The 26,069-nt window shown below is 37.7% G+C and overlaps 1 protein-coding gene across 3 annotated transcripts; it reads left to right on the top strand.

Annotated features, from left to right (window-relative positions):
* The first annotated feature begins 318 nt into the window (after nt 1-318).
* slc8a2a (solute carrier family 8 member 2a) lies at nt 319-25,939 on the top strand. Of its 3 annotated transcripts, XM_044140407.1 has the most exons (13): nt 319-549; nt 14,622-15,034; nt 15,194-15,331; nt 15,589-15,816; nt 17,033-17,308; nt 17,744-18,178; nt 18,796-19,157; nt 20,096-20,199; nt 20,845-20,862; nt 21,631-21,743; nt 22,442-22,541; nt 23,203-23,469; nt 23,855-25,939. In XM_044140407.1, the coding sequence occupies exons 2-13, from the start codon at nt 14,687-14,689 to the stop codon at nt 24,229-24,231; spliced, it is 2,766 nt and encodes a 921-aa protein (XP_043996342.1). In that variant the 5' UTR covers nt 319-549; nt 14,622-14,686; the 3' UTR covers nt 24,232-25,939. The 3 variants fall into 3 exon arrangements, with proteins under 3 accessions (XP_043996342.1, XP_043996343.1, XP_043996344.1); XM_044140408.1 differs by lacking the exon at nt 20,845-20,862; XM_044140409.1 differs by lacking the exons at nt 319-549; nt 14,622-15,034; nt 15,194-15,331; nt 15,589-15,816; nt 17,033-17,308 and having other exon boundaries at nt 18,145-18,178; nt 18,796-18,863; nt 18,985-19,157.
* The last annotated feature ends 130 nt before the right edge of the window (nt 25,940-26,069 follow it).

Raw genomic sequence — 26,069 nt, 5'->3', positions numbered from 1 at the left:
AAAGCTAAATATTGAAAAACGAAAAGAACATATCGTAAACATTGACAAAGTTTACAATATGAACACAGGAGGCAGTCTGTTCAACACAAAAACAAGCAACCGGTGCAGATGAGAACTGTTCTCGGCTAGTGCTGCCTTCACTTGCACCAACAAAGACTTTTAGACTGTCTGTATCACCATTTAAATGTAATGTTACTGCTGAAAGAAAAGCGGTTCAGTTGGTTAATATGTTGGTTCGTATTAATAATGACAGAAAGTAGTCACACTGATGTTATTTTCAGGCAGAGACACCGATATTCGCCACTTGTTAAACCTCAAAGCGTCCGACGTTGGCGCTCACGAGCCGGACCCTGAAGGCAGCACGACATCTGCCGATTGCGCTCACAGCATCTCCAGCCACTGTTAGTGAACGACAATGAGCGGGAGCCCGAAAACTCGCTGTGTGAGTTCAGGCGTGTCTCAGAAGGGGGAGAGTTCAACCGGGTGATATTTTTCAGAACTTTCACTGGTTATGGCAGCTTTTGGTGGAGCCACGCCGCGAAGCTGAAGGTAAGGACCGAGGCTGGAGTAGCGGCTGCTGAACAGACTATTTGGTCACCCAGTCTGAAAAAAAGCTTTTCAGGGCCTTATTGAGAAAATAAGCTGTTTTCTGTTTTCCACAATGGAAAATTACAAATAAATATTTTATTTTATTTTATTAATTTTGCTGGAACAAAACAGAAAAATAAACCAGTTCGTTAAAATTTTGCATTCACTCAACTAGTTTGTATGTTAAGCATAAGATGTTTTACTCATTTTAAATTTTTTTGGAGGGCTATTTCACCGTTATCATGAATATTTACTAGATTTGATCATTTCTAGTTCATAATCTGAACATCTAAGAAAAGAAAGGTCAAACCTGGACTAAGTTCCACTTGTTCAGCCTCAGATTGTTTCCAGGAGAGCTGTGACCTAAATAACGTTTAAACAAAATTATCTAAGTGGTACTTTTGGCCTGTCTTAAACTTTGTAGTACTGTAATTTTTTCTACTTTTCAAAAGTAAATTATTCTTTCAGTGTGACACACACTTTAAAACATATTTTATTTTTGAGAAAGAAAAAAAGCTATTTGTGAAACAGTTAACTCAACTTGATGTTTTCAAGCAGGATCAGGTCAAAGATGTTTCTACACTTTAAAATTATTAATATTAAAAACATAAAGATTTGTGAAATCAAACCGTTTTAGGAAATCTAAAGGAAGTGCAAAAAATGCAGTCTACTTTTAGATTTTGATCTCAAGCTCATCAAATGTTTCTACTAATCTTTGAAAGCAACAACATAAAAAGAGCTCTCATTCAAAGGCTGAATTGGATTTGTCCTTTGGGGATGTAACTTATTTTAAAAAATGCTTAACTACTCACAGTAACCTTTATCAGCCACAGGAATGCCCATCTACATGAGAGTTACTGATGGAAAAGGTGCTGTTTGCTACAAAAACCACCCCAACTCTTGCTGATTAGGCAGACTGTTTTCCTTGGATCACTTTTAGAATAAGGATTTCTTTAAAATTTGCACTTGATTTGTTGTTTTATTCCCCTTTTTAATTGTACTCAGATTTTTTTTCTGCATAGAGCATAATAGTTTTATGTTATAATTTATTGCTGAAAGAAGATTTGGAATACTTGTTTTATTATATCATTATTATTATTATTATTATTATTATTATTATTATTATTATTATTATTATTATTATTATTATTATTATTATTATTAAAATCCACCAGTTGAATATATCATTGTATTGAATCTTTGCTTACTCTTCATGGATAAATTTATGACAAAGTTATGAGGTGTAGCTATTAAAACGTTTTGTACTGTATAAAATGCAAAAGGTCTTTTTTTTTTATCTCTGATTACATTTTGTTTTTATCAATGGCAAGAGAATGTTATTCTAGAAGTGTTTGCAGTGTAAGTACATGCATGATTCTGCATCGTATAAACACCGTTGTTCATGGAACAATGGGCCACATTACACCTCACGTTTCTCTCACGTTTCCTGTACAGTGAATCTGTAAAACTGTACAGATGATCCGTCCTTTCATCTGCTTACTTTCAGGAAGTTAGGACCTACAGATGGCTCTCCTATATCTCCAGTCAATTGGATTGCCTTGTCTTTCTTGCCAAGACAATAGCCAAGAACATGAGAACATATACTCTGGATGTTCTTTCCTGTAACTGTGATCTATATGAGATTTTGAATGTTTTGGTGATTTAGGATAGTTAACATTGCATAGCTTAGGTTACAATGAAAACTTTGCTGTAATGTATTGTTAAGTCTTGCCTCTCTGGTGGGTTGGAGAGAAGAGTGAGGGTCTATTTTGTTGTCACTGAATTCCAGGTTTATTATCTACGTGCATTTTGTTAACATTTAGTTGGTGCTACTTTGGACAAGAGGAGGCAGTGATGGACCAAAGGGTGTGATTAGGTAATTTTATATGGTTGTTACTCTTTCTTATTTCCCCTGAGCATTTCATACAGTCAATATACACCAGAAATAAAAACCTCTATTTAATCTGGGTAATATTTAGTAACTTTTATAATTTAAAGTTTTTTGTCCTTGTATTTGAAACTCAAACCTCAATATATTTCATTTGCATTTTATGTCATAGGCCATCAGAAAGTTAAAAAAAACAGCATGTGGATTACAAAATCTTTACATAGAAATGAAAGAGTGTTTTTTTTAATTCCTTTTACAATGGTATCCCTAATTGAAATCAAGACCAAATTGTCTTGAGAAGTCACTTATTTAGTACAAAAAGCTACCTGGTGTATGATTTAATCTCTGAAAGCTCAAACAACAGCATAAACACCAAGGCACATAGCAGATAGGTCAGGAAGGAAATTGTGGAGAAGTTTACATGGAAACATGGTAGTGGTGTCATGATACTATGGGACCAATTTCTTCAGCTGGAGTAGAGATGTTGGTCAGAACTGATGGGAGGATGAGTGAAGTTAAAAACAGAAAAATCATGGGAAAAAAGCCTCTTTGAGGCTGACCTGAGACAGGGCAGAAGTTTGCCTCCCAGCAGGATTATAACCTTGAAAATGCAGCCCGAGATCCAATCAGTTAATTTTATCAAACCATGTTTATTCATTCATGGCTTAGTCAAAGTCCAAAACTCTAACTGAGAATTTGGGGCAAGACTTGAAAATTATTTCGACTTTCAATACGGTCTGACCAAAATCTCCATCCAGATTTGAGGCATTAATCCAAAAATGATTGGTTAAAGATTTTAATCTCTAGATACACAAAAGAGATTTGTTTGGGACTTTAAGGTTCTTCAAAGTATTGACTCAGTGGCCTGCATGCAAATTCATGGCACTTTTCAGACTGAGCCCCATCTAAAAAAATTTGTCATTTTCCTTCGACTTTACATATCTGCTTTGTGTTGGTCTATGACATCTCCATAAAATGTTTTGCTGTTGTGACGTGAGAAAATCTGGTGTGTGTGGCTATGTTTCCAAGGCAACTGCATACTGGTGGTCACATGGGAGAAAGGCACGGTGAAACAACGGATTGCTTATGTCTGAACCGTGAATGGTGTTTGTTCATATGATATTGTCAGATCACTTTGCATATTCTCACTGATGTTGATGTTTCGAGCAGTACACTGAATATTGCATAACAGGTGTCCCTGTCTGGGTTCATGGTGAAGTTGAGAACGCTGCTCCTTCTAAGGTGACAGGGCCACTGGTGGCTGAGCAGAGTGACTCAGGTAATGGAAACCTGGGGAGCTGCTGGCTGTCAGCCGCTCGTCTCCCGACCCCTCTCTGAGAGCCTCACCTCTGACCCCGTGCAGCCTCCTTCAGCACTGAGGTTTAAGTGGAGAAGTCTCGGGAAAATTAAGTTTTCTACAACTGCTGAAACAAGAGTTGGGGATCACTTAATGAGTCCAAAGGGACCCGTTTTCATCAGAATTAAATGAGTAACGCAATAGAAACCTGCTAACTTCTTACTTCCTGCCACTGAAGACTCCAACAACTGTCTCTTTAATTGATCTGATATGCCATTTAAGTTTCTGCTATTTCCTGTATCATCTTTCTGTTATAAAATGTAAACAAAACCAACTTCTGCCTAATGTGAAAACGCTTTTGATTTTGCAAAGTTTCATGTGCTGAAGTTCTTGGCGATATTCTCAGGTTCACCAAAAGCTTTGAGGCAGAAATAAAATGCCTCAATCTCAGCTGTAGACAGCTGAATGTGTCACCCTCACATCTGAATGATCTCCACCCAGGTTTTGTGCAACGTCAGTCTAAGTAGGTTGGACATCGTAATGCATATGTATCAGTTTCGACTCTTAATTTAATCTGTCATTGTCAAAGTCACCCACCGATGGCATCATGACAGCCTCTTTTTCCTCTTCATGCACACGGCATTAGTAGGCCTGTCACAATATCTGATTCTGCTGGGCAATAAATTGTGCCAGGAGATATACCAATAAAGAATAATATTGTTGTTTTGAGACTATTTTCAGGTTGTCTGGCGGCAATGGCATAATAATCCAAGTACACCCTCTCTTGCCGAAACACTGGTTGCTCAGGTACTGAATGAGACACATGTCGATCTGGAGCAGGAATGAGTTAGTTATTGGTAACAAAGTTAGGGCTGGGCAACATGGCTGAAAAACTTATTATGAAATAAGCATTGTATTTTCAACCAAAGCACTCAGTCCTAGAGGGAACAGGATATTCCACAAGAGAGTTGTAGAATATCCTGTAGTGGCTGTGAAGGTTATGAAGCCCCCAGAAGATCACGCTTATGATCAAGCAGGACTCCCACACGATATAGATAAATATTAATTAGTTTTTTGTTTTAGAGATCCAAGATACTGCCAAACTCGTGATGTGACCTTTCCTCTTTTATCCACAATTTCCTCTTGAACTGTAGTACTAATTTTTTTCTTTGACTGCACCCTGATCTTTGTTATTTTTAAGCAGCTATAGGACTCATTATCAAAACATGAAACTTTTCCTTCTTCTCAGATGTATTGTGGACAGTTGAGATTTCATAGTCAAGTGTACCTACTATCCTACATTTCTTATAACAAATCCCTTCATTTCTCACAATCCTAAAGGACTCTAGCAAGTTTGATGAGCTAGTCTGGCATCCAGGCCTGTTTCATCTACTTCACAACTGTCAGTGCTGCGTAGAGAGCCGCAGTTACTACGCGTCTTTGAGACTGTTTGTGCGAGTCAGTCACTGAGTACATGTACATTGTTGTAGGCAGGATAAATTAGAAACCTGGCCACTGAAGACAGATCAGCATACTTGAGGTACTGAACATTGCGACAGTGTTCATACTGCACTGTAAGCTAAGCCTTGTGCTCAGCCAGGCCTGCACTGCTGCTGTGCAGATTGATGGTGATTTTGAGTCAGTGGAGACAGAGGCAGCGCACTGACATGTCAGAAAGCAATTAACTGTTCTGTGGTACTGATTGAGCTGCTGTTGTTCATTTATTGTTAGGCACTCTGAGAGATGGATAACCATAGTCAGTCATTGGTAGTGCAGAGTCATAGCCAAACTCATGACAGCCAGTCGTGACAGGGGAAAACTGTTACTTCACAAAACATTGGCTTTGGCATATAAAATAAATATGCCAAAGCCTTTTACGGCATACCAGAATAGTATTTATGGGTTCAAAGAAGCTGAAATTACATAGATAATAGTTACTCTGCTCACACAGATTGTGTTTCTCTTCAATAAATGTTAGCACACTGGGTCTATACTTTGAAATATCACCATTTTGTATGATTTTGCTTGGTTGGTCTTTTAGATTGTATCCATCAGCCCTGCATGCTATGAGCAGCAAGGAGGCCTCCCTGTAACATGTTTAACCTGCTTAAACATTTGCAGAGGTTGCTCTGGAAAATTTTACGCAATGGAAACTACTCGGTACGATAACATTTTAACAGACTTTAGCCTACATTGTATAACCTCTTTCTTATAATAAAAAATAAACCAAGAAAAAAACAACTTTAGGCTAAAAAAGTTAAAATCAAACCTATTTAACAATGTTTTTCCATACCAATATTTCCATTTAACAGTATTCCATTTATATCTGAACGTAGGAAGATTCATTTGGTAGATAGATCACCATGGCAACGGCTGTTAACGTAATATGCTCTCCAAAGCAGGTTAATTGTTCAGAGTTAGATAGATAGATAGATAGATAGATAGATAGATAGATAGATAGATAGATAGATAGATAGATAGATAGATAGATAGATAGATAGATAGATAGATAGATAGATAGATAGATAGATAGATAGATAGATAGATAGATAGATAGATAGATAGATAGATAGATATTTTCCCATTAACTCTAAAACAGTTTATTTGTCCAAGCACCCTTGCGGCATGATGCTGTAACCACCATGTATCAACAATGAGGTGGTCCCTGCACATATTGCGTGGTAGTTGTGCAACTCAGTATATGTCTTCTGTGAGCAAAAGTAGGCCAGAAAGTTACATTGTGGTCTCATTTGACCAGAATACCTTCTTCCTCATTTTCTATTTACCCTATACAGTCTGTGGCTTTGTTGTCTGTTTTTTTAACAATGGTTTTCCACTTGCCATTCTTCCATAAAAGAAAAATAGAAGAATGACATTCTTCCATTCTTTCTTCTTCTGTTCCCTGCTGTCTCTGCACATGTTTCTACCCTTTCTGCAGAAGAAAAGTACTCTTAAGGCATGATGCTGTAACTAACATGTATAGACATTGTAGTTGTGCCTGCATCGTGTGGTAGGTGGCCCCCTCGGTGGTTTTCCACTTGCGATTCTTCCATGAAAACCATATTTTTTGAGTCCCTGTCATGTTATGGTTGATTTGCATTTGTGACATACTCTGTCCATTTTTGATGATGGATTGAACATCATCAAATCTATTAATTTTATCCTTTCCCTCAGTTTGGATGAATCTGTCTTATCACGGTGTTTCTGGGTTCTGGGTAAAGAGCGATAGCACTGACATTTGTATCCATAAAGGATGGCTTGCATGTGTCAGTGTATGACTTGGTCATTAAGGATTGGATACAGCCAATAGCATTGTGTTTTTATAGTTCATTTTTAGCATGTAGCTCCATTCTGATATGGTCTGAGAGAGTCAAGGTATGATGTGATCTAGGTTTATTGGGTAAGCTGGCCATTGGAAGGTGTTGCAATAAAGTGTTGATGGGACAGAGAAATACCAGGTGAGTACTACAGCCATAGCAGTGTTATAATTGTCTTCACACTCCAGGAAGTCTTCTAAATATTCCAAGTTCTAGTTGCCAGTCAGTCATACAGATTGTGCGGAGGGTAGTTCATGAAACCTTTGTGAAGAGGCAAAGTAAAATTGAGATTTCAAAATATGCAGAAAATTCAGTTGTGACAACAAAAGGTCCAACAGACAGATTTAATGCCTTGTTACTGATTTGGCTTGGTCACACTCTGTCTGTGTGTGCCTGTGTGGCCAGATGGATTATCTTACACTCTGATTCATCTGGTACTTTGACAGACTAACAGTAGTGCGCCAAAGCCCTGTGTTATTTATTAAAGGGACAGATCCTTTTCCTTTCTTTGCTTCAGTGGCAAACAGACAGAAAATGGAACACTGAGACAGTCTAGTAGCCTAGATTTGGCTGTAAACCGATCAGAGGTTGTTCTTGTAATTGAGGTGTTTTAGCAATTTGACTTGATTGGACCAATTTCCTCCCAAAGTGAATTAAGGCTGAAGTATTTTAACTAGATATATTTGGATGACTCTTCACAAGAACGTCAAACTAAAAAAATAATTCTCAGCCATTTTAAACACTCTAGGTACGTTAATTGCTCTCAGACTACTGACGATCTTGTCCAGTTCAAAGTTGAAAGTTTTTAAATATACTCTGCCTACCAAGCCTAGAATGAACTTATAGGTTTCCTGGCATTGTTTGCTTTGGTTGTTATTAGCCATATCACATTTCTTCCTGTTAAATCATTGGTATTTGAGTTCAAAGCGCACACAAAGCCTTACACCTTTAGTCTTAAAGTTGCAGTTGTCTGGATGAATTCTTTCAGCTTCCACACTGAAGAGTGTTGTCAGGATAACCTTTTAGCTCTTACTCTGTGCCTCCTCATCTTTGAAGACAAGAGGAACAAAGACATAAATCCCCATCCTTTCAGACCATCTGTTTCCCAATTGGGGCAAGTTAAGCCAAAAATAATCTGTTTTTGATTACCTGCTAATTTCTTGGATACCTCTAAATAGAACCTTACAGAACTTAGAATTAAAAAACTCTTGATTCACAGAGACCCATCCCCACAATACCTGAAAAATGGCCCCGATTGCTCAGAGCTTTAGCAGCAGCACAACAGGAATATTCGCAGTATTTAAACTGATGATTTGAATTTTGGGACTGTTTTAGTTGTTCAGAAGCACACTGATTGTTACCTTGCAATCAGTGTGCTGACACAGGCTTTGATTGACATGCTTTGAAATGGATACACAGAATAGCATAGGATTACATGTGAGAACAGATTACACCCTGAAAAGGTGAACTATGTTAAACAACATACAGTAGAATTCAATTCGTTCATCGAATACAGTTTGTTCTTGTTTACCAGCATGTGGCATGTTCTCAATACGTTGCTGGAAGTTTATTTAGATATCCAAACAAAGTATATTATTTATCAGTATTTATGAAAATATAAGCAAACTGCAATAAGTTCTAGAATGTATTTTACATTGATATTTTACAGGTCTGACTGTAATGGTTGATCCATTGATGTTAGAAGTAGAGCAGCTTGACACAACAAGTTGATCTATGTTGCATTTCACTGCCTGCATTTTACAGTCAAGCGCACGACCACAAAAGGATGTTAATCCGGTGTCCAGAAGATGTTGAGTTTGCCCACCATTCTTCCTGTGAGTCAGACTGCATAGAGCTGCTGTTATTGATTACCTAAATGATTTATCTCACCTTTACAGCTGAGTGATCTGAACATGTGAAGGAACCTCCCCCGTCCTGCAGCATCCCTCTGTCTGCATACAGGAAGGAAATATTAAACTGTGAAAGGTGCTAACTCCTTTCTGCTGGCACTCCTATCAGTGTAAGATAAACCAGACAATCACTTATCTCTGGTGCTGACAAACAGTGGCTGTGACAGAGGCAGTAAGGGGAGATGAGCTCTCTGTTCTCTGTGCATGAAGAGGAAAAGTGGACCAAACAGCTATCACCGTCCAGCGACCCCTGCCTCCCAGGCAGGAAACACTTGTAAGCAGAGAGTGAGTCTTACTACTTATTTGTTTATTTATTGGTATTTACATTGGCCAGTTTTTATTGTCAGATATATATATATATATATATATATATATATATATATATATATATATATATATATATATATATATATATATATATATATATATATATATATATATATATATATATATATATATATATATATATATATATATATATATATATACATATATATATATATATATATATATATATATATATATATATATATATATATTCAAAGAAAAAATAGAATATTTGATTTGTGTTTGATGTGTTTAAATGAGGCAGCAGCAGTCTCAAATAATTTATAAAAAGAACCAACTGATGAGCATTCTTGTAATAACTAACTGTTAAAGCCACCATCTAAAAATGTACCTAGCTACTGGTACGTAACACAAAAGGAATAGATATCCTGCTGTATTTAGATGGATGCACCTATCAATAATGCATCCAAGCCTTCCAGTACCGGATCTTATCAGCACGCACTTGTTCTCCATCAGCGCTCTACTGATTGCTGCCAGTCATCTCTGATGAGCTATCTGGTGTCATCTATCAAAACAAATCTGTTATTTACCCCTGTATACTTTGGGTCTAATAAAATACCAAGATCATCTTTGGAGTTTGAGGATAGCATTCTGATGGTAAAGATTACTGTAACATGTTTAAGCCTGTGATGAATAGATTTTTCTTGTTCAGATTTCATTTGGTTACAAAAGTGTTTAAAGGGTAGTTTTATATAAAATCAGCTTTTATAAGTTTTACATCATGTTATAATGCTATTCCCCCATCAAAAACATACTTGGAGTGCTGCTTTGATTCTTTCATGCATTTAGAGAAATCACTGAATCTCAGTGGCAACCATTCACCTGTGCGAAATGCCTGGGTGAGCCGATCGCCTCCTCGGAGCTGCAGTTTCCAAGGTTCTGATTTTCCACATTACTGTACTCCTCTCCCCCGCAACTCCCACACTCAGCTCCTTCAGACTAGTCAGCGACAATTAGCTAACACCTGGTGGAACTATGCATCTGCTCAGCTTATTATGTGAGCCACTTCTCAGTGCAACAATAGTGCAAACATTGTTAAAGGGCTAATGGAGGAGCCATGTTGTGATGATGTTCTGAAGGCAGAGTTTCAGAAAGAGCTGGAGTTTTTAAAGGGAGGCCCAATAATCAAAGCGTTAAATTACGAAGTCAAATTTTTTATAATTTGATATATATATATAGCATTTTTATAACAACTGAAGTTGACACAGTTACTTGATAATGCTTTACATGTGTACTATGAAAAATATATATTTCCCTTTTAAAATTTGTTTCTGGTTTTTCACTAAACTGAAAAAAATAAAAACAACAAGTTGATTGTTTCAATATCAAACACTTCAATAATACTTCAAAGGAGTTTTGTACTTAATTATTTTTTATTTTATCTGCCTTTTTAAACTATTTCTACTGTATGACTATCTTAGGTTATGAGTTGTATAGCTTTCAAAGCGTAACGTTTATTGGATTTTATTGGGGTGCGACCCAACCCACTACACCACAGCTGGTGTAAAATGGCCCTCTGCCTGAGGCCGTGGTAACCATAGCAGACCTTGGAAAGTGAAATGCGATGCAGCAGGCTCTCTGGGCTGTGTTTCTGAATCACAACTCTATAATGAGCTAGCTGAGCTCGAGCTGCATCAAAGATGCAAAACCTAAGTATCTGTTTCAATAGACACTTTAGTCCGGTGGAATAAAGACAGCAGCTCTGCAGCAAAACTCTGGAATCTTTCAAGCGTTGTGTTTAGGTAACATTTCCAGAATCTATCAGCCTTGCTCCATAATGTTCACTCTGATTGTGTTTAGTGTGTTGTTTGAACCATTCAGCATCTTCTATACATTTAAAGAATGCTTTTGCCATTCCCTTCACACATTTGTTTACCTAATAAAAATCAATGTACTCATTAGCAATTTTTTTCTTAAGGTGAATTATGTCAATATTAAGCATAATAAGACTGCACAATATTAGGAAGTAACACTATAGTGCTAATTTTATTAAGTAGTGCAATGATGATATCAGGTGCAATGAGTCCATCTTTCCCCTGACTCTCTCTTTCTCATCTGTCATTGTTATGCATCAATCACTAAGCCATAGCTTTGGACACAGCATGTTTTGCTGTGATTTTCCTGAATACTGAATAGGGTTTGGCATTCATCATATTGTTTATCATTTATTAATAAACAATATGTATTTATCATGTAACAGAAATTTAAAATTAGCATCATGAACTTTTGTTGTTTATCAGCCGTGATTGTTCAGGTGAACAGCTGGAAGTGAATAGATGAGCCTGGAGTGTGTGTGTCTGCGTGGGTGGGTGTGTGTGGGTGTGTGTGTGTGTGTGTGCGTGTGTGTGTGTGTCTTCAGTTGAACTGCCTGTTGAACTCTATGATTTAGGTTAAATATATACTTCCACAAACGTCTCACAATAGTTTGTTAGTATTTTGTCCCATTCTGCTGACAGACTTGGTGTGACCCTGCCATGTTTGTAGTTAGCTTGCTCATACACACCTTCTCGTCTCTGCCCATAATTTTCCTATTATGGGCTTTGTAAAACTGATTTTAAAACTTTGACTGTTTTAAAACTAATCTGGTTGTAGAGTAATTGTCCACATGAATACCCATTAGTGCCCAAGCTTTTCAGCCTTTCAGGCTGTGTTGCTACAGATCTGGTTTTACGGTTGATAAAGAGAATCTCTTACCACGATGAACCAGACTTGTGGAAGACCTCTGACATGTTTGCTGAATTCTTTTGTTGTTTTTTTCTGGAATTTCACAAAAGGTAGCATTATGTTTGAAGTGTTTCTGGTAATGTTAAAAACCACTTCCTTTCAATTTAAACCTCTGCTACGCTTGTTGATCTGATGGTGGTAGAAGTTCATCCTGTAATCTGTGGGTTGTCGGTTCGAGCCCCTGCTCCATCTGACTCTGTTGTTGTGCCCTTGGGCAAGACACATCACCTACCTTGATGGTGGTCAGAGGGCCTAGTGGTGCAGGTGAATGGCAACTTTGCTTCTGTCAGATAGCTCCAGGTGCAGCTGTGGCTACTGTTAGTGTGTGAATGGGTGAATGTAGTGTGAAGAGCTTTGGAGTCCTCTGGACTTGATAAAGTACAACACAAGTATAGTACTGCCAATTACTATTTACAATGACAGTAAAATACAAAGATGCTTGTGAGTATACAGAGACAAAATGGAATAAAGGTGGTGTTTGGACTTTTGCAAAGTCTTCTTTGGTTGTTATTCTTTACTAGTTTTTCAGAACCTTGCCAACCTAATCAGTTTCTCTGTTAAGGCCAAGAAAGTATTTCTGCCATCTATGCAACAGATGTGCCCTCATAGGTCATAAATCACTAATGTTCATCTTTACTATCACAAGCATCAATTTTGTATTTTCTGTTGAAAGCAAGCTAAAGAGCCCCTCTTATATGTGGATCTGAGTCCTCACCTTGTTTTCTCTGGAGCTACTTATGCTCATAAGTACCCTGAGAAACACTTGTGTAGATAAATGTATCTTTTTGGTATAATGGTTTCTTCTTCATGAATCCAATGCATCTTTAAATAGTTATCCTTTCAAACATTTAGTTTTTGTAAAAATATTTACTGCACATGTGTATTGTATCTAATGACTGATGTGTGAATAAACTGTAGTTAAATTAAATTGAAATCAAAGAAAAAGGATTGTGTTTAAAAGTATTACACTGTGGTTTCAGACCTGCTTTCATGTTCTGAGATTTTCCTCTGACTCTCTGATTTAAGCTGCACTGTGGAGGTTTAAGCAACTCAAGTCTTTGCTGTTCCGCTTTGGGAAACAGTTGCTGCATTTTTCTATAACACATTTAGAGCACTTCTCGATAGACGCAAACTACATCTCGTTGCTTGTACTTGTGACAGTGCAATGACAATAAAGTTGAATTCTATTGTATTCTATTCTAACATACCTTATAGTCACCATCAGTGTGCCTAATAAATACACAGACAATCTCTGACTTTTCAATGGTAGCATGCAAAAACTAGAAACAAACTTGATCTTCAACACCACAATTCAATGGCAGATGGCAGAGGGGATATTTTTTTTTACTGTCAGACCTAGTCATAACAGGAAAATGTGACTGTTATTGTGGTAGAGGGGGAAGGCATTAAAAGGAAATACCCATCTTGAAATAGCGCTGTGGAGATTGCTGGTCAGGCTAGTGGTTCAGCTGTCACTGTTGCTCGTCCCCAGGTGTTTTTCGTTTCAAACAGAGAAATTGTCCACAGCCCACTGATGAACTGGAAATGTCAAAGACACAGATATAAAGTAGGAAGGCACTAATAAATTGGCCCAGATTTCTTTAATTTTGGGAGAATGGTGATCAGCCAATACTTATATGAAGCCGATATCATCCACTGATTTATCTTTGTCAACAAAGGTCTAAAAATCAACCACTGTTCTCTGTTGCAGTTTGACTGTCAGACCTGCCTGCTAGGTCATGTTTGCACATTTGCAGTTAACAATAGTCACTTCACCTTTTCCATCTCAGCAACTTTCTTGCTATAACTAGCAAGAAAGTCGACAAAAAAAATTGATATCAGCCAAAACTGGAATCGGCAAGTCAGTTTTCTTAAAGATCAGTAATCGTCCAGAAAACTGCAATTGGTGCACCCTTAATATAAACTTATTAAAGTCTAAAAATATGTGTTTGAAATGCTGCATAATGTATCCCGATTGTTGTAAGTGACACGTTTGTGCCCTTATTTCTTTTGCAGCAGGTTCCTAACCTGGTTGACCTCTAGTTCTCCTCACTGACTACAATGAATCAACTTGAGTTGTCTTTTGATTGCTTTTTCTGATACATTTCTGTTGCGTCTCAAACAGATATGATGGGTGTTTTTGCAGAATTGATCTCTCTGCCTGTTTAATCACCAACCAGCAACCAGTGCAGCTTTACCTCCCACTAGTTAACAGGATGTGAAATTTCTTTTTCAGTTTCTGTTTAGCAGGATATAACTAGATTAAAGTTAATCACAATCAGATTTGATAAAATATTTCATTACAAAGAGAAAATTATCCACTTGTCCAATCCTTACTTTTTACCTGGATCAGATGGTTAAGCTGAGTAAGTACAACATAGATGACATTCTCTTACACTTTATAAAGCGTTATCAACATTTGGACCTTGGCCGATCCAAAAGGGAAAAAATTACCTGAATCTCACATTTCATTAAACCTTAAAGTTTATTCAGTTTTCAGTTGTGCCGATAAACTGTTGAGCTCTTTTGTCATGTCTCTGTTTCTCTAGGACCAACCCAGCTGCCGCCCACCAGTGAACTCTGACCCCCAGGTGCCATCTGACTCAGGGATACGATGGGGCTCCTTTTCTTTCACCACGGCCCACTCTTCTTCGTCTTCTTTTTCCTCCTCCTCCTGTGCCACCCTTGCATGTCCATCAGGCCTCAAGTCCTGGAGCGAGCGTCTACGCCTGAACAATCTCAGTCCTCTGACAACTCCACAGAGTCTGAAAAGAGGAAATGCGCAGGTGTCGTGGTGTGTAAACCCGGCATTCTGCTGCCAGTCTGGGAGCCTCTCAACCCTCCAGTTGGGGAACAAGCAGGGAGGGCGATTGTGTACTTCCTCTCTCTCATGTATATATTCCTTGGTGTATCCGTCATTGCAGACCGTTTTATGGCATCCATAGAAGTCATTACATCTCAGGTATCATCATTCTTTTTAATATTTAGAACCTGTTAAAGTCAGCCTAAGATTCAGACTCATTATCCACAGTGTCCAATTTGTGCTCAGTGATTGTGTCTATGAATCATCAGATTTATCTGTGTTTCATGTAAATATGATATCCTGAAATGACCAAATCAGGAGAAGGAGGTGACCATTACCAAACCTGATGGGGAAACCACGGTGAAAACCGTGCGGGTCTGGAATGAAACCGTGTCCAACCTGACACTCATGGCCCTGGGCTCCTCCGCACCAGAGATCCTGCTCTCTGTTATTGAGGTACTCTCTTCCATCTACTACAAACACAAGCAATCACCGCTGCCTGTGAAAGTGTAATCTACATTAAAAAAAGAGTAAAAAATGCTGTTTATCTAGTTATTTAAGCAAACTTATATAAATTGGATAAAAAAGTTTACTCTTATGGGTAAACTAGACAACCTACTTTTTGAAATTCATTGTAAAACATTAAAACATATTTGCACCAACTGCAAAGGTTCAGAAAAGTTCAATGTTCTGTTCTTGTTTCCCTTGTACAGGTGTGTGGACACAACTTCAATGCTGGGGAGCTCGGCCCAGGCACCATAGTCGGCAGTGCGGCCTTTAACGTGCTTGTGATAATTGGTCTGTGTGTGTCAGTAATTCCAGATGGACAGTCTCGCAAGATCAAACACCTGCGAGTGTTTTTTATCACAGCTTTCTGGAGCATCTTTGCATACATTTGGCTCTACCTCATTCTGGCCGTCATCTCTCCAGGGATTGTTGAGGCAGGTCTCCATTCTACCCGTTGTCCTCAACTGCAACCCAGATTCGGCAGTCATGACCAAATAGCTCTTCTTCTCAAACTCACCCTCAAAATATCCAATGCAGATATTTCACTCACTGAAAGTAAAACTGACTGATTTGACAAAATAAATTTTTGTACATCTGATTACATTGGCTTTGATCATCTGACTACTTGGGTACGGAAGAGGATTAGGGCCACCGAAAAAAAAAAAAGAATTCTGACTTTAAAGTCAGAATTTTTTTTTTTTTTCTGTGGCCTTAATCCTTTTCCGTACTTGGGAGCACTCTTAAAACAAGTGAAATTTTATTAATAGATAGTCAGTTGATCCTGTCGCTTAAATTAAAAACCCGAGACAGTGACATCGTGTCAAAATTGTGATATTCTGTCCCGATGCAGCAGAACATCAGGACAGAACACAATTGCATCAAAAGCAACACACCTAATTATAAAACATTACATGATTTGGTATAAATTATTAATTTCCTTATGCTTAAATTTTTGTAATATATATTTTTTCAAAGACAGAGACTAAGTGTGGACAACGACGTTGGAGAAGACCTCCAACTTAAAAAAAATTTGTTTGTAATTGAATTGAGTTTATTTAATTTTGTTTGTTTAACATATCTTCTTAATAAACTTAATATAATTATCTGGATACACCTAATCTGATTACTTTTGACAAATTAACTAATTATTTTTAATTTGGATCGCCTGCAATAGTCAGTAACAGTAACTTCCTGTTTTCAGTTCAGTATAATACACCAGGAACTAACATATTTTGTTGGTTGTCAAAGTGCATTAAACAAGTAAAAGATAAAATAAACCAGATTGAAGCTGCATATCCTTTGTAAGAATATTGAAAATTAATAACAGTAGAAGAGATCCACTGTCTTTTGGTGTGAGAATGTGTAAAATTTAAAATCTCTGCTTAAACAACTAAAAAAGGGGATGTATTAAGGTCATACTAGCAACTGTAAATGTGAGCATCGACCACTAACTTATACACCAAATGTCATTATGTGAACAAATTAAATAACTGTAGTTATCACAGGAGTTGAGTTAGATATTTCTTTGTAAATAGTCCACCCTGTAGATCCCCAGCTATTACGTAAAACATTATGTGACTTCACATAAGGAATAAGTACAATACATTTACAGTATAGATAACCTAATGGTCATCTTGTCTGTGTGTCCAGGTTTGGGAAGCTGTAGTAACACTGCTGTATTTTCCCGTCTGTGTGATGTTGGCTTGGATCGCTGACCGCCGCCTATTCTTTTACAAATACATGCATAAGAGATACCGTGCCGACAAGAGGCATGGGATTGTAGTGGAAATGGAGGGGGACGATTCCCCCAATGGCATTGATGTTATGGACGGAAAGCTGTCAGACGGCAATCCAGGCCCTGGAAACTCCTCTGGTGTGACGGTGTCTGTGCAGACAGGCAGTGAGCTGGACCAGAACAAAGATGAGGTAAGACATGTACATCATGGAAAGAGGTAAGATTGAAACTGGGATGGTGTTACGTCTCAGTAAATGCGAGTTTGCTCTGTTTCTTGTAGCTAGAGCCATGAGAAAAATTTAATAGACAGCATATTAACATCTAAAATTTGAGAGGCATATGTCTGCCATCAAAGTTAGCTTGATGATCTGAAACCTAAACCGACATGAAAGCATAAGCACACCAAAAAACATTTAAAAAAATCAACATGGAGGCAAATACTTTAGCACAGCACTGTAAATCTTCTCATTTTGCTCTTATACAACCATGTGGGTGGTAACATTATCTAGAAGGTTATAGTAGAACTTCAAGCACAGTTATTAAACACTTTCTATTTGACTCCAGGAAGCTCCCAGATCTCTTCTGTTACAGTTTTTCACTTACAACCTGTTTCCTCCCTTGGACAGGTAGTCCGCATCTTGAAAGATCTGAAGGAGAAGCATCCGGATAAAGACCTGGACGAGCTGATCGAGATGGCCAACTACTCTGCCCTGGTCCACCGGAAGAAGAGTCGTGCCTTTTATCGTGTCCAAGCAACACGGAGGATGATCGGTGCTGGAAACATTTTAAGGAAGCACGCAGCAGAGCAGAAACGGCGCGCGCTGGGACAGGATGCGGACAAGGCGACATGCTCACATATCTGTTTTGAAAGCGTCCAGTACCAATGCACAGAGAACTGCGGCTCTGTGACCCTGTGGGTGGTCCTCGATGGAGGCACAGGCCAAAACACCTTCTATGTGGACTACTGTACAGAAAACGGATCTGCCAACGCTGGAACAGACTATGAGTTTAACAAGGGAACTCTGACATTCAAACCAGGGGAAACCCGAAAAGAGATCAAGGTAAAAAGATATCTTAAAGGCTAGTAAGTTATTTTTGTGTTTTCTGCTTCTCCACTGAAACTTTTTAAACCATTATTTAAAGTCTTAGAGTAATCAAAATATGCTTTATTTGCCAAGTTTGTGCACACAATGAAGACATTAGATTTTGATTTCACTTTGCTCCCAGTGAGGACATTTTGGGTAGAATTATATAGAAAGGGCAATGAAAATAAAATATTAATTTTGTAAATATGCACTCTGATTGTTGGGTGTTCATCAGAAAGACACCACCAATCAGAGGTGATTGCTCCACAGATTATCTGTCTAATACTATACCGTGAAAACATAATGACAGTTTCAACAAGTACGTAAAAAGCATTTTATAAAAGTTACATACTAGAGTTTCAAATACATAAATATTTCAATGAAATTCCAATTTAAAGATTTATATCTTATATCTGTGTTTGAAAGCTGATATATATATATATCTTAATTTGTAGTGGCAACAAGTTCTTTATTTGCTTTGTGTCCCCAATAAATTAAAAGCAGAGCCAGTCGGCCTACAGATGTGTCTGTGTTTAAATTGTTACTTGGCGTCCAGAGGGAAAAGTAACGGAACAATACTGCTTTCTCTGCAGGTGGGGATTTTGGATGATGACATCTTTGAAGAGGATGAACATTTCTTTGTGCGTCTTCAAAATCTGAGGTTAGAGGAGGGAGGGAGTGAAGGGACCGGTTCTCCGCCCAAGGCTAGACTGGTGGAACCTCTGCTGGCCACAGTCACTATACTGGACGATGACCATGCTGGGATCTTTACCTTTGGGCAGCAGGTGCTGCGAGTGAGTGAGAGCACCGGCATGCTGACGGTGACCGTGTTGAGGAACTCAGGCTCCAGGGGCACAGTGGCTGTGCCGTACCACACTGAGGATGGTAGTGCCAAGGCTGGAGTGGACTATGAGGAGGTCAGAGGGGAGGTGGAATTCACCAATGAACAGACAAGGTGAGGCGCAGTATGTAGACAGGGCTGAGCAGCGCCACACGAGATGTGATTGATAGCACTAAGACCCTCCTCCTGGTTCTGATTGGTTGTTTGTAGTTAGCACTGGGAGCTCAGATAAACCAGCCAGTTATCTGCTGTAGTTCTGTTGTATTTCTTTATTTAAATAAGAGTCACATATTCCTGTCCTTTTCAGCTGGCACTTAGAAAAGTATTCACACCTCTTTACAGGCATCCTTCTGAAAAATATACATTTTCAACCTCAACACATTCCCTCAGACCAGGAATGTTAAAATGTGAGGTTGAGATTTAAATAAAGTCATATTTTCACATTTATTTGGTTATTCAACATATCGTTCAGTAAATATTTAGTGTTGCTGGGCTGTTAACACTGTTTATGTCTTCTCATTCATATTAAATAGTTTTCCTTTTGTCCTAAATAACGCACAGACTGAACACGTTTGGATGTTCTGTGTCTATTTAAAGTCTGAACTTGTTTGAGCTCAGAGGAAAGGGACACTAGAACCTTTCTGAAAGGAGACTGAGGGTAATCAGCCTGCACTGTAGGAGGTCCTATTAGACAGAATTACCCGATGACTTGACACCTACGGATAATCCTGACTCTGATTAGTTGGGGGAAACTTCAGTCGCCGCATGTAAACTGACAGATCTTTTTCACATTAAATTTTCAGGTTGCATAAGCTGCGTTAGTACATTGATAAACTGTAGACATAGTAAAGGATGTCTTTGTAACATAGTCCATCAACAGGTTGATTCTTTAAAGAGAAAGTATGATAGTTGGGCTCGTATTTGGAACATAAAAATAAATAGTTTTTATATTCTGTGTGTTTACCTTTCTGACACATACTGCTGTCATGTTCAAACAAGTATTTAATTTGCCTTTTAATGAAAGAAATATCTGTGTTCTTGAACATTTCTAGTCAGACATTACAGATATGCATTTTAAATGTGGAAGAGTACGAAAAGCAGGAAAACTTCTTCGTAGTGCTTGAAAACCCCAAGTGGCTAAAGAGAGGAATTTCTGGTAAGTCTACAAGCAGTTTCACATCCATACCTGTGGTTTTCTAACTGTGGCCCTGAAGTGGTTTTAAAATCTGTAAAGCAGACAGGCAAGTTTTTCATTTTACACAAAAGGGTAAAGCATAAGTAGACTGACACAGCACCAAGATCACTGCTCAGCTGTGCATGTGTGGAGCTGCCTGAGCACGTCAGAGCCAGTAACTTAATATCACTCTGTTTCGGTGTAACACGTGCTGCAGCTTTTATGAAAGTAGTGACTGTTTCTGTAACCTCACTGTTGGATGCTGGAGGAACTGTGAGGGGAAAATATTGTCATTTTGTCGTAGAGAAGTTGTAAAGTTGGAACTGTTTGTTAGAATTGAGCCCAAACAATATACAGTACAGACCAAACGTTTGGACACACTTTCTATTTGAATTCAATGAGAAGGTGTGTCCAAATATATATATATATATATATATGTATATATATATATATATATATATATATATATATATATATATATATATATATATATTTATATATATATATATATATATATATATATATATATATATATATATTTGTTTATTTATTTATTTATTAATTTTTTTCTTCTTTTCAAGTTCAATGTCTATTATATATTGAGTAATTGTCTGTTTCTCTTCATAGCTCTACTACTGAACCAGGGTAAGATTTGGGGGGACAAGTTGAGATGTGTGTTTTAAAGGCAACCTTTGCAGCTTTTAAAAAGGATTATAATATTGTAAAACTGTGATGGTCACAGATAGAGCGGTTTATTCTTTGCTCCTTAACTATCAACAACAATGTTACATTTCAGTTTCAGTTTAATTATGTATTGCCAGTTCACAACAATGTCGCCTCTAGAACTTTACAAAAAATTATTTCAGTTCAATCACACATGCATTCCAGTTAGTTCTAATTACAGTAATCTCAGTTCATTATTTAAAGTAGCTTGAAAAGTTTCTACCTAAGGATTGCATCTAGCCATTGACTCGAACACGGTTCTACTTCAAAATTAAACAAACTGAAAATTGTTGCTGTTGTTGTTTTTTATAGACCTGTCGTCTCGGCAAGAACATTTTTAAGGGACCTCAAAAAAGGCAGTTCTTGTTGGTGGCCAAGATTTAAAGTGCTTGTGTCCACTAAACAGTCCCTTCATTTCATTTCAGGCTGTTCAATTACCTCTGAAAATCAAGAGCAACGTTTATAATAAAAATTCTGTCAAACAAGATACCTGTCCCAATCCTACCAACATTAACCTAGAAATCCAGTCTACTTTAATGCTTCAAAGGCGCCTTTCAGTGTTACATGTGTGTGTGCAGGCACATGGGATTGTTTTTGTTTGCTGTGTTCCTCACGCTTCCGCAGGAAGAGGTTTAATGTGTGTTTGTTTTATTAATGATATAGTGAATTAACGTTTGTACCCTCTAAAAGGCAACCCAACTCCTGAGGAGGAAGAGGCCAGGAGGATTTCTGAGATGGGTAAACCTATTCTAGGAGAGCACAGCAGACTAGAAGTCATCATAAAAGAAGCCTGTGATTTTAAGGTGTGCACCTCGTAGAAAAAGATTATTCTCCTCTAGATTTAACTACATAGATATATAACATATTTATATATCTTGGGTCAATATTCTGACTTAAAACAACATGTACTTAACAAAATACCTAAGTGAAGCTTAATGTCTCAGAGGACAGCCTGTCTTGCTTCATTAACAATATGATTCTCTATATCCATCAGACTCCCAATGGAGTAATAGACCAGGTACAATTCCTACAGTTTGTGCTACCAGAATAAATTCCTGCTTTTATCCAAAGTGCCTTGCAAAAGTATTCATTTTACGAGCTTAATTTAATCTCTGTATACATACGGTTTGAAAACTGTGAATCAGTTTTATTTTGTTTCACAACACCACACTACTATCTGTCACAATAAATCCAAAAGAAGTGCTTTGAACTACATGTTAATACTGTGGCAACATGTGGGAAGGTTCACTTACTACTTCTGCAAGGCTCCTGTATTTTGTTTCAGCTGTTCTGTTTCATTTCAATTGCACAGTGCAGTGCTTCTGTGTGCTGTGTGAGCTGTAGAACATAAATGGACCAGATTTATTAACGTTGGCTCAGCTTTTTATGTTAACTACATAACTACTAGGCCCAAAAGGATGAAATGGAAACTCATTTGTTGCTTTCACCTCAGTGTGAGTTATAATTAATATTTCCTAACTTGTTTCATTTCTTGCATCAGAAAACTGTGGATCATCTCCTCCAAGACACAAATCTAGCAGAAGTGATTGGGACTCACTCATGGAAAGAGCAGTTCATTGAAGCAGTCACAGTGAGTGCAGGTCAGTGGAAGTTTGAACTTAAAGTGTTTTGGATTTTGTGTATGTATCGGTTATATTTAACCGATAAATCCATGCATATTTGAATACTGTTTTCCTCACTAAATGTACTGTTTGTGTCCAGGACAGTTAGCAGATGTCCTGCTAACTGTCAGGACATCTGACTGCAGGGACATTGATCCCTGCAGTTCTAGGGATCAAGAGTTGAAACTCTTTTTAACTTTAGTGTCCTGACAGAAAATGTGCACCATCACCTAATGAATGATGCTCATTTAAAAAATCACAAATTAAAATACTAGGTTTTTATAATGTGACAAAATTGTGGACAATTGAAACAAAAGGAGCTTCAAAATGGTGTTAGTTTCTGGATGTGTTTACTTATACAATTTGTCTTTTGCAAATTCTTATTTTCCTTCTAAAAGTTAACTAGATTTTCTAGTTAACTTTCACATCGTAAACATGTGAGAAACATTTTGAAATGATTAGTGGAGTAGTGGAGACTTGGACTTTACCAATGAATATAATGTTTTTACATATTTATATATGACTTTTTTATAAGTACAATGGGTAATCAGACCACAACTATTTTCTGTTTAAGTAAAGGTTAATTTTATTGTCTGTTTGCTCCCAGCTTCTTAGTCATCATTGTGTCTTCTTTAAACAGGTGATGATGATGAGGGACAGGAGCAAAGAACACCCAACTGCTTCGACTATTTTATGCACATACTTTGCGTTTTCTGGAAAATTTTATTTGCTTGTGTCCCGCCCACCGAGTACTGGAACGGCTGGGCGTGCTTCATTGTGTCCATCTCTGTCATCGGCCTCCTAACCGCCATCATCGGAGACCTGGCGTCGCATTTTGGCTGCACTGTTGGCCTCAGAGACTCTGTGACTGCTGTGGTCTTTGTGGCGCTGGGGACTTCACTTCCTGGTACATACACTCTCATTCTGGCAAACTTTACTTGACCTGATAGTTCAGAATTTCTGAAGTGAAAGGTTACAAGCCACGGTTACAGAAGGGAGGAGCAAAAATAACAATTGTAATAATAATAAATACCCCAATCAAATCAACAAAAATAAGAACAAAAGTCTACGAAAAGAACAATCTACTTCAACATGCTGCCATCATGCAGTTCTAGGAACATTTTGCTCACTTCACTCTGGATTTATGCGGGTATAATAATTGTAATATTTTGACAGAATCGCATTGAACAATCTTTTATGCCTGTTCTTAATTATGTTCCACATGAAAAGCAAAAAAAACAACCGAATTAATTGATTTTAAATAATACTTCTTATATTTTTCATCCTTTCAGACACTTTTGCCAGTAAAGTGGCTGCCACTCAGGACCAGTATGCAGACGCGTCTGTGGGGAACGTGACGGGAAGCAATGCAGTCAATGTGTTTTTGGGCATTGGCCTGGCCTGGTCTGTGGCTGCGGTGTACTGGGAGGTGAAAGGGAAGGTCTTCCGCGTCGACCCTGGTTCCCTGGCCTTCTCGGTCACACTCTTCACTATTTTTGCGTTCTTTAGCATGGGAGTGCTGATGCTACGCAGGAGGCCATCCATAGGAGGCGAACTCGGAGGTCCAAAGATTCCCAAGGTCCTCACCTCGCTGCTCTTCTTCGGACTCTGGTTCCTGTACATCCTCTTCTCCAGCCTGGAGGCCTATTGCCATATACAAGGATTCTGAAAGAGTCATAAGGTCACACTTACAGACACAGAACTGTGACAGTAACTACCAATAGGAATCCATCACCCTCACTGTTTGACTCCTGCTGCCATGGTTCAAAACATATACACAACGTGTGACTATTCTAGTCAGTAGGACTGTTTGTCACAATACAAATTCATTTCTTTTAAATATATTAGATTATAGTTAATTGTATTATGCATAAAGGGTCTAGACAGACCAATATTTCTGATCATTAAAATAATGCTGATAGTTCAAATCCAGACTTAAAGCTGGGGATTGTCTCACTCACACATACGAAGCCAAGGACACTGGTAAAATGTGGTTTGCACAAAGCCATGGAGTACCAAAACTGACATAAGAAATAAAAGCATAAATATATATTTAGTTTTTCCTTGTCCTTACACGAGTTTCCGTCAAGAAATGTATATATTTATATTTCCACTAAACGTGTTTTGTCGAGAAAAGTAGATATTTTGTTTTGTCTATTCCTTATACAAGCCCTCCTTCTTTTGTCATTGCCTCCTCTCCGTTTTCTGTTCATCCTCTTTCTACTAGATTGTCTACTTTTTGTAAACAGTGATTATATAAAAGAAACAGTCGTAGCTAATGATAATCAAAAGGAAACGGCTTGTTTAAAAGTACAAGGCTTTTGCCAAAAGAATACATCTAATTTGATCCATGATGGGAATCGAATTGCGACTGATGGCTGCAGAACTCCATCAGAATGTTTCAAAACATTCTGTGGGAAAATAGCTGAGAACAGACACATCACAGGAAAACTGAGTTTGTACTAACCATTAAACTCACATTCATTTCAGGCAGATGGCAGCATTATGGACTGTCTGGAACTCTGAACGGATCCTTTACACAACATGCATTTCACTGGATTAAATCAGGGGTATGACAAGACACTATGGAGCTGCTCACAACCATTAATAAGCTACTTGGTTCATACATGCATCTGTATTTCATGTCACAGTGAGGGTGGGAACACATGTATCTGTAGAAATGGTAAAAAGAAAATACACCCTCTAAAGTCTGTGGCTTTCCACTCCAAAAACACTGGACAATTCAGTGTTGTTTTTATATTCACTTTATTCACTACACATTGCATCAATTATACATTAAAAGCCTATAAATGATGGAGGGTGTACTTTTTTAATTATGATTGTAAACTCAGACATTTACATTCACTCATCATGCATGTCATATTAATATTGAGCTTTAAAGTATGTATTTGAACTATTTTTTTTTCAAGGGTGAACTAAAATTGCAAAAAAATATATATATAAACAATATAAAAAGCCTGGGTGCCCAAGTTTTAATTGATTGTGGATTTTTCTTAAACCATACAGGTCATGAATATGAATACAAGCTCAGATATATATATATACACCCTAAGTAATATATGGATGAATGTCCCAGTCTTGGTGTCCCTCAGCCTATAATTCCTGAATAATTTCCTTCATCTGACGCTAAGAGTTTGACCGGCCATTGGCTCAACCATACAAGAAAAAAATGTCCAGAATTTTTAAAAGCTGGGTGAAACAAGGAAAAACCAATACATGTAGAAGAATTCTACCAATTCTGGTTTTAAGGATTGTAAAATGGATGGTGCTTCATTAAGTTGAAGCACAGAATAATGACGCTTATGATTTCTACATGTAAAAGTCTGACTGTCACTACATATCCACTGATCTATTGTTTATACCCACTTATTAAAACTAAAATGGAAATAAAGTTCATTTATTCTGAAATTTTTTTCATGGTTCTTCTCAAATAATCTTTGTTCGCAGCAATGATGTATTTAATTGCCCTCAAAACCAGTTATTTAT

This window comes from Gambusia affinis, linkage group LG15 (assembly GCF_019740435.1).
Source record: "Gambusia affinis linkage group LG15, SWU_Gaff_1.0, whole genome shotgun sequence".
In the NCBI taxonomy this organism is placed as follows: Eukaryota; Metazoa; Chordata; class Actinopteri; order Cyprinodontiformes; family Poeciliidae; genus Gambusia; species Gambusia affinis.
The sequence above is the reverse complement of the archived record's forward strand: the minus strand, read 5'-3'. Positions and strand labels throughout refer to the sequence as shown.

Excerpts from the sequence above, each read along its gene's own strand:
- slc8a2a (XM_044140407.1), top strand. The coding sequence starts at position 14,687 with ATGGGGCTCCTTTTCTTTCACCACGGCCCACTCTTCTTCGTCTTCTTT. Across the intron at positions 15,035-15,193 it reads TAGAAGTCATTACATCTCAG|GAGAAGGAGGTGACCATTAC; the intron begins GTATCATCATTC and ends TGACCAAATCAG. Across the intron at positions 19,158-20,095 it reads TTCACCAATGAACAGACAAG|TCAGACATTACAGATATGCA; the intron begins GTGAGGCGCAGT and ends GAACATTTCTAG.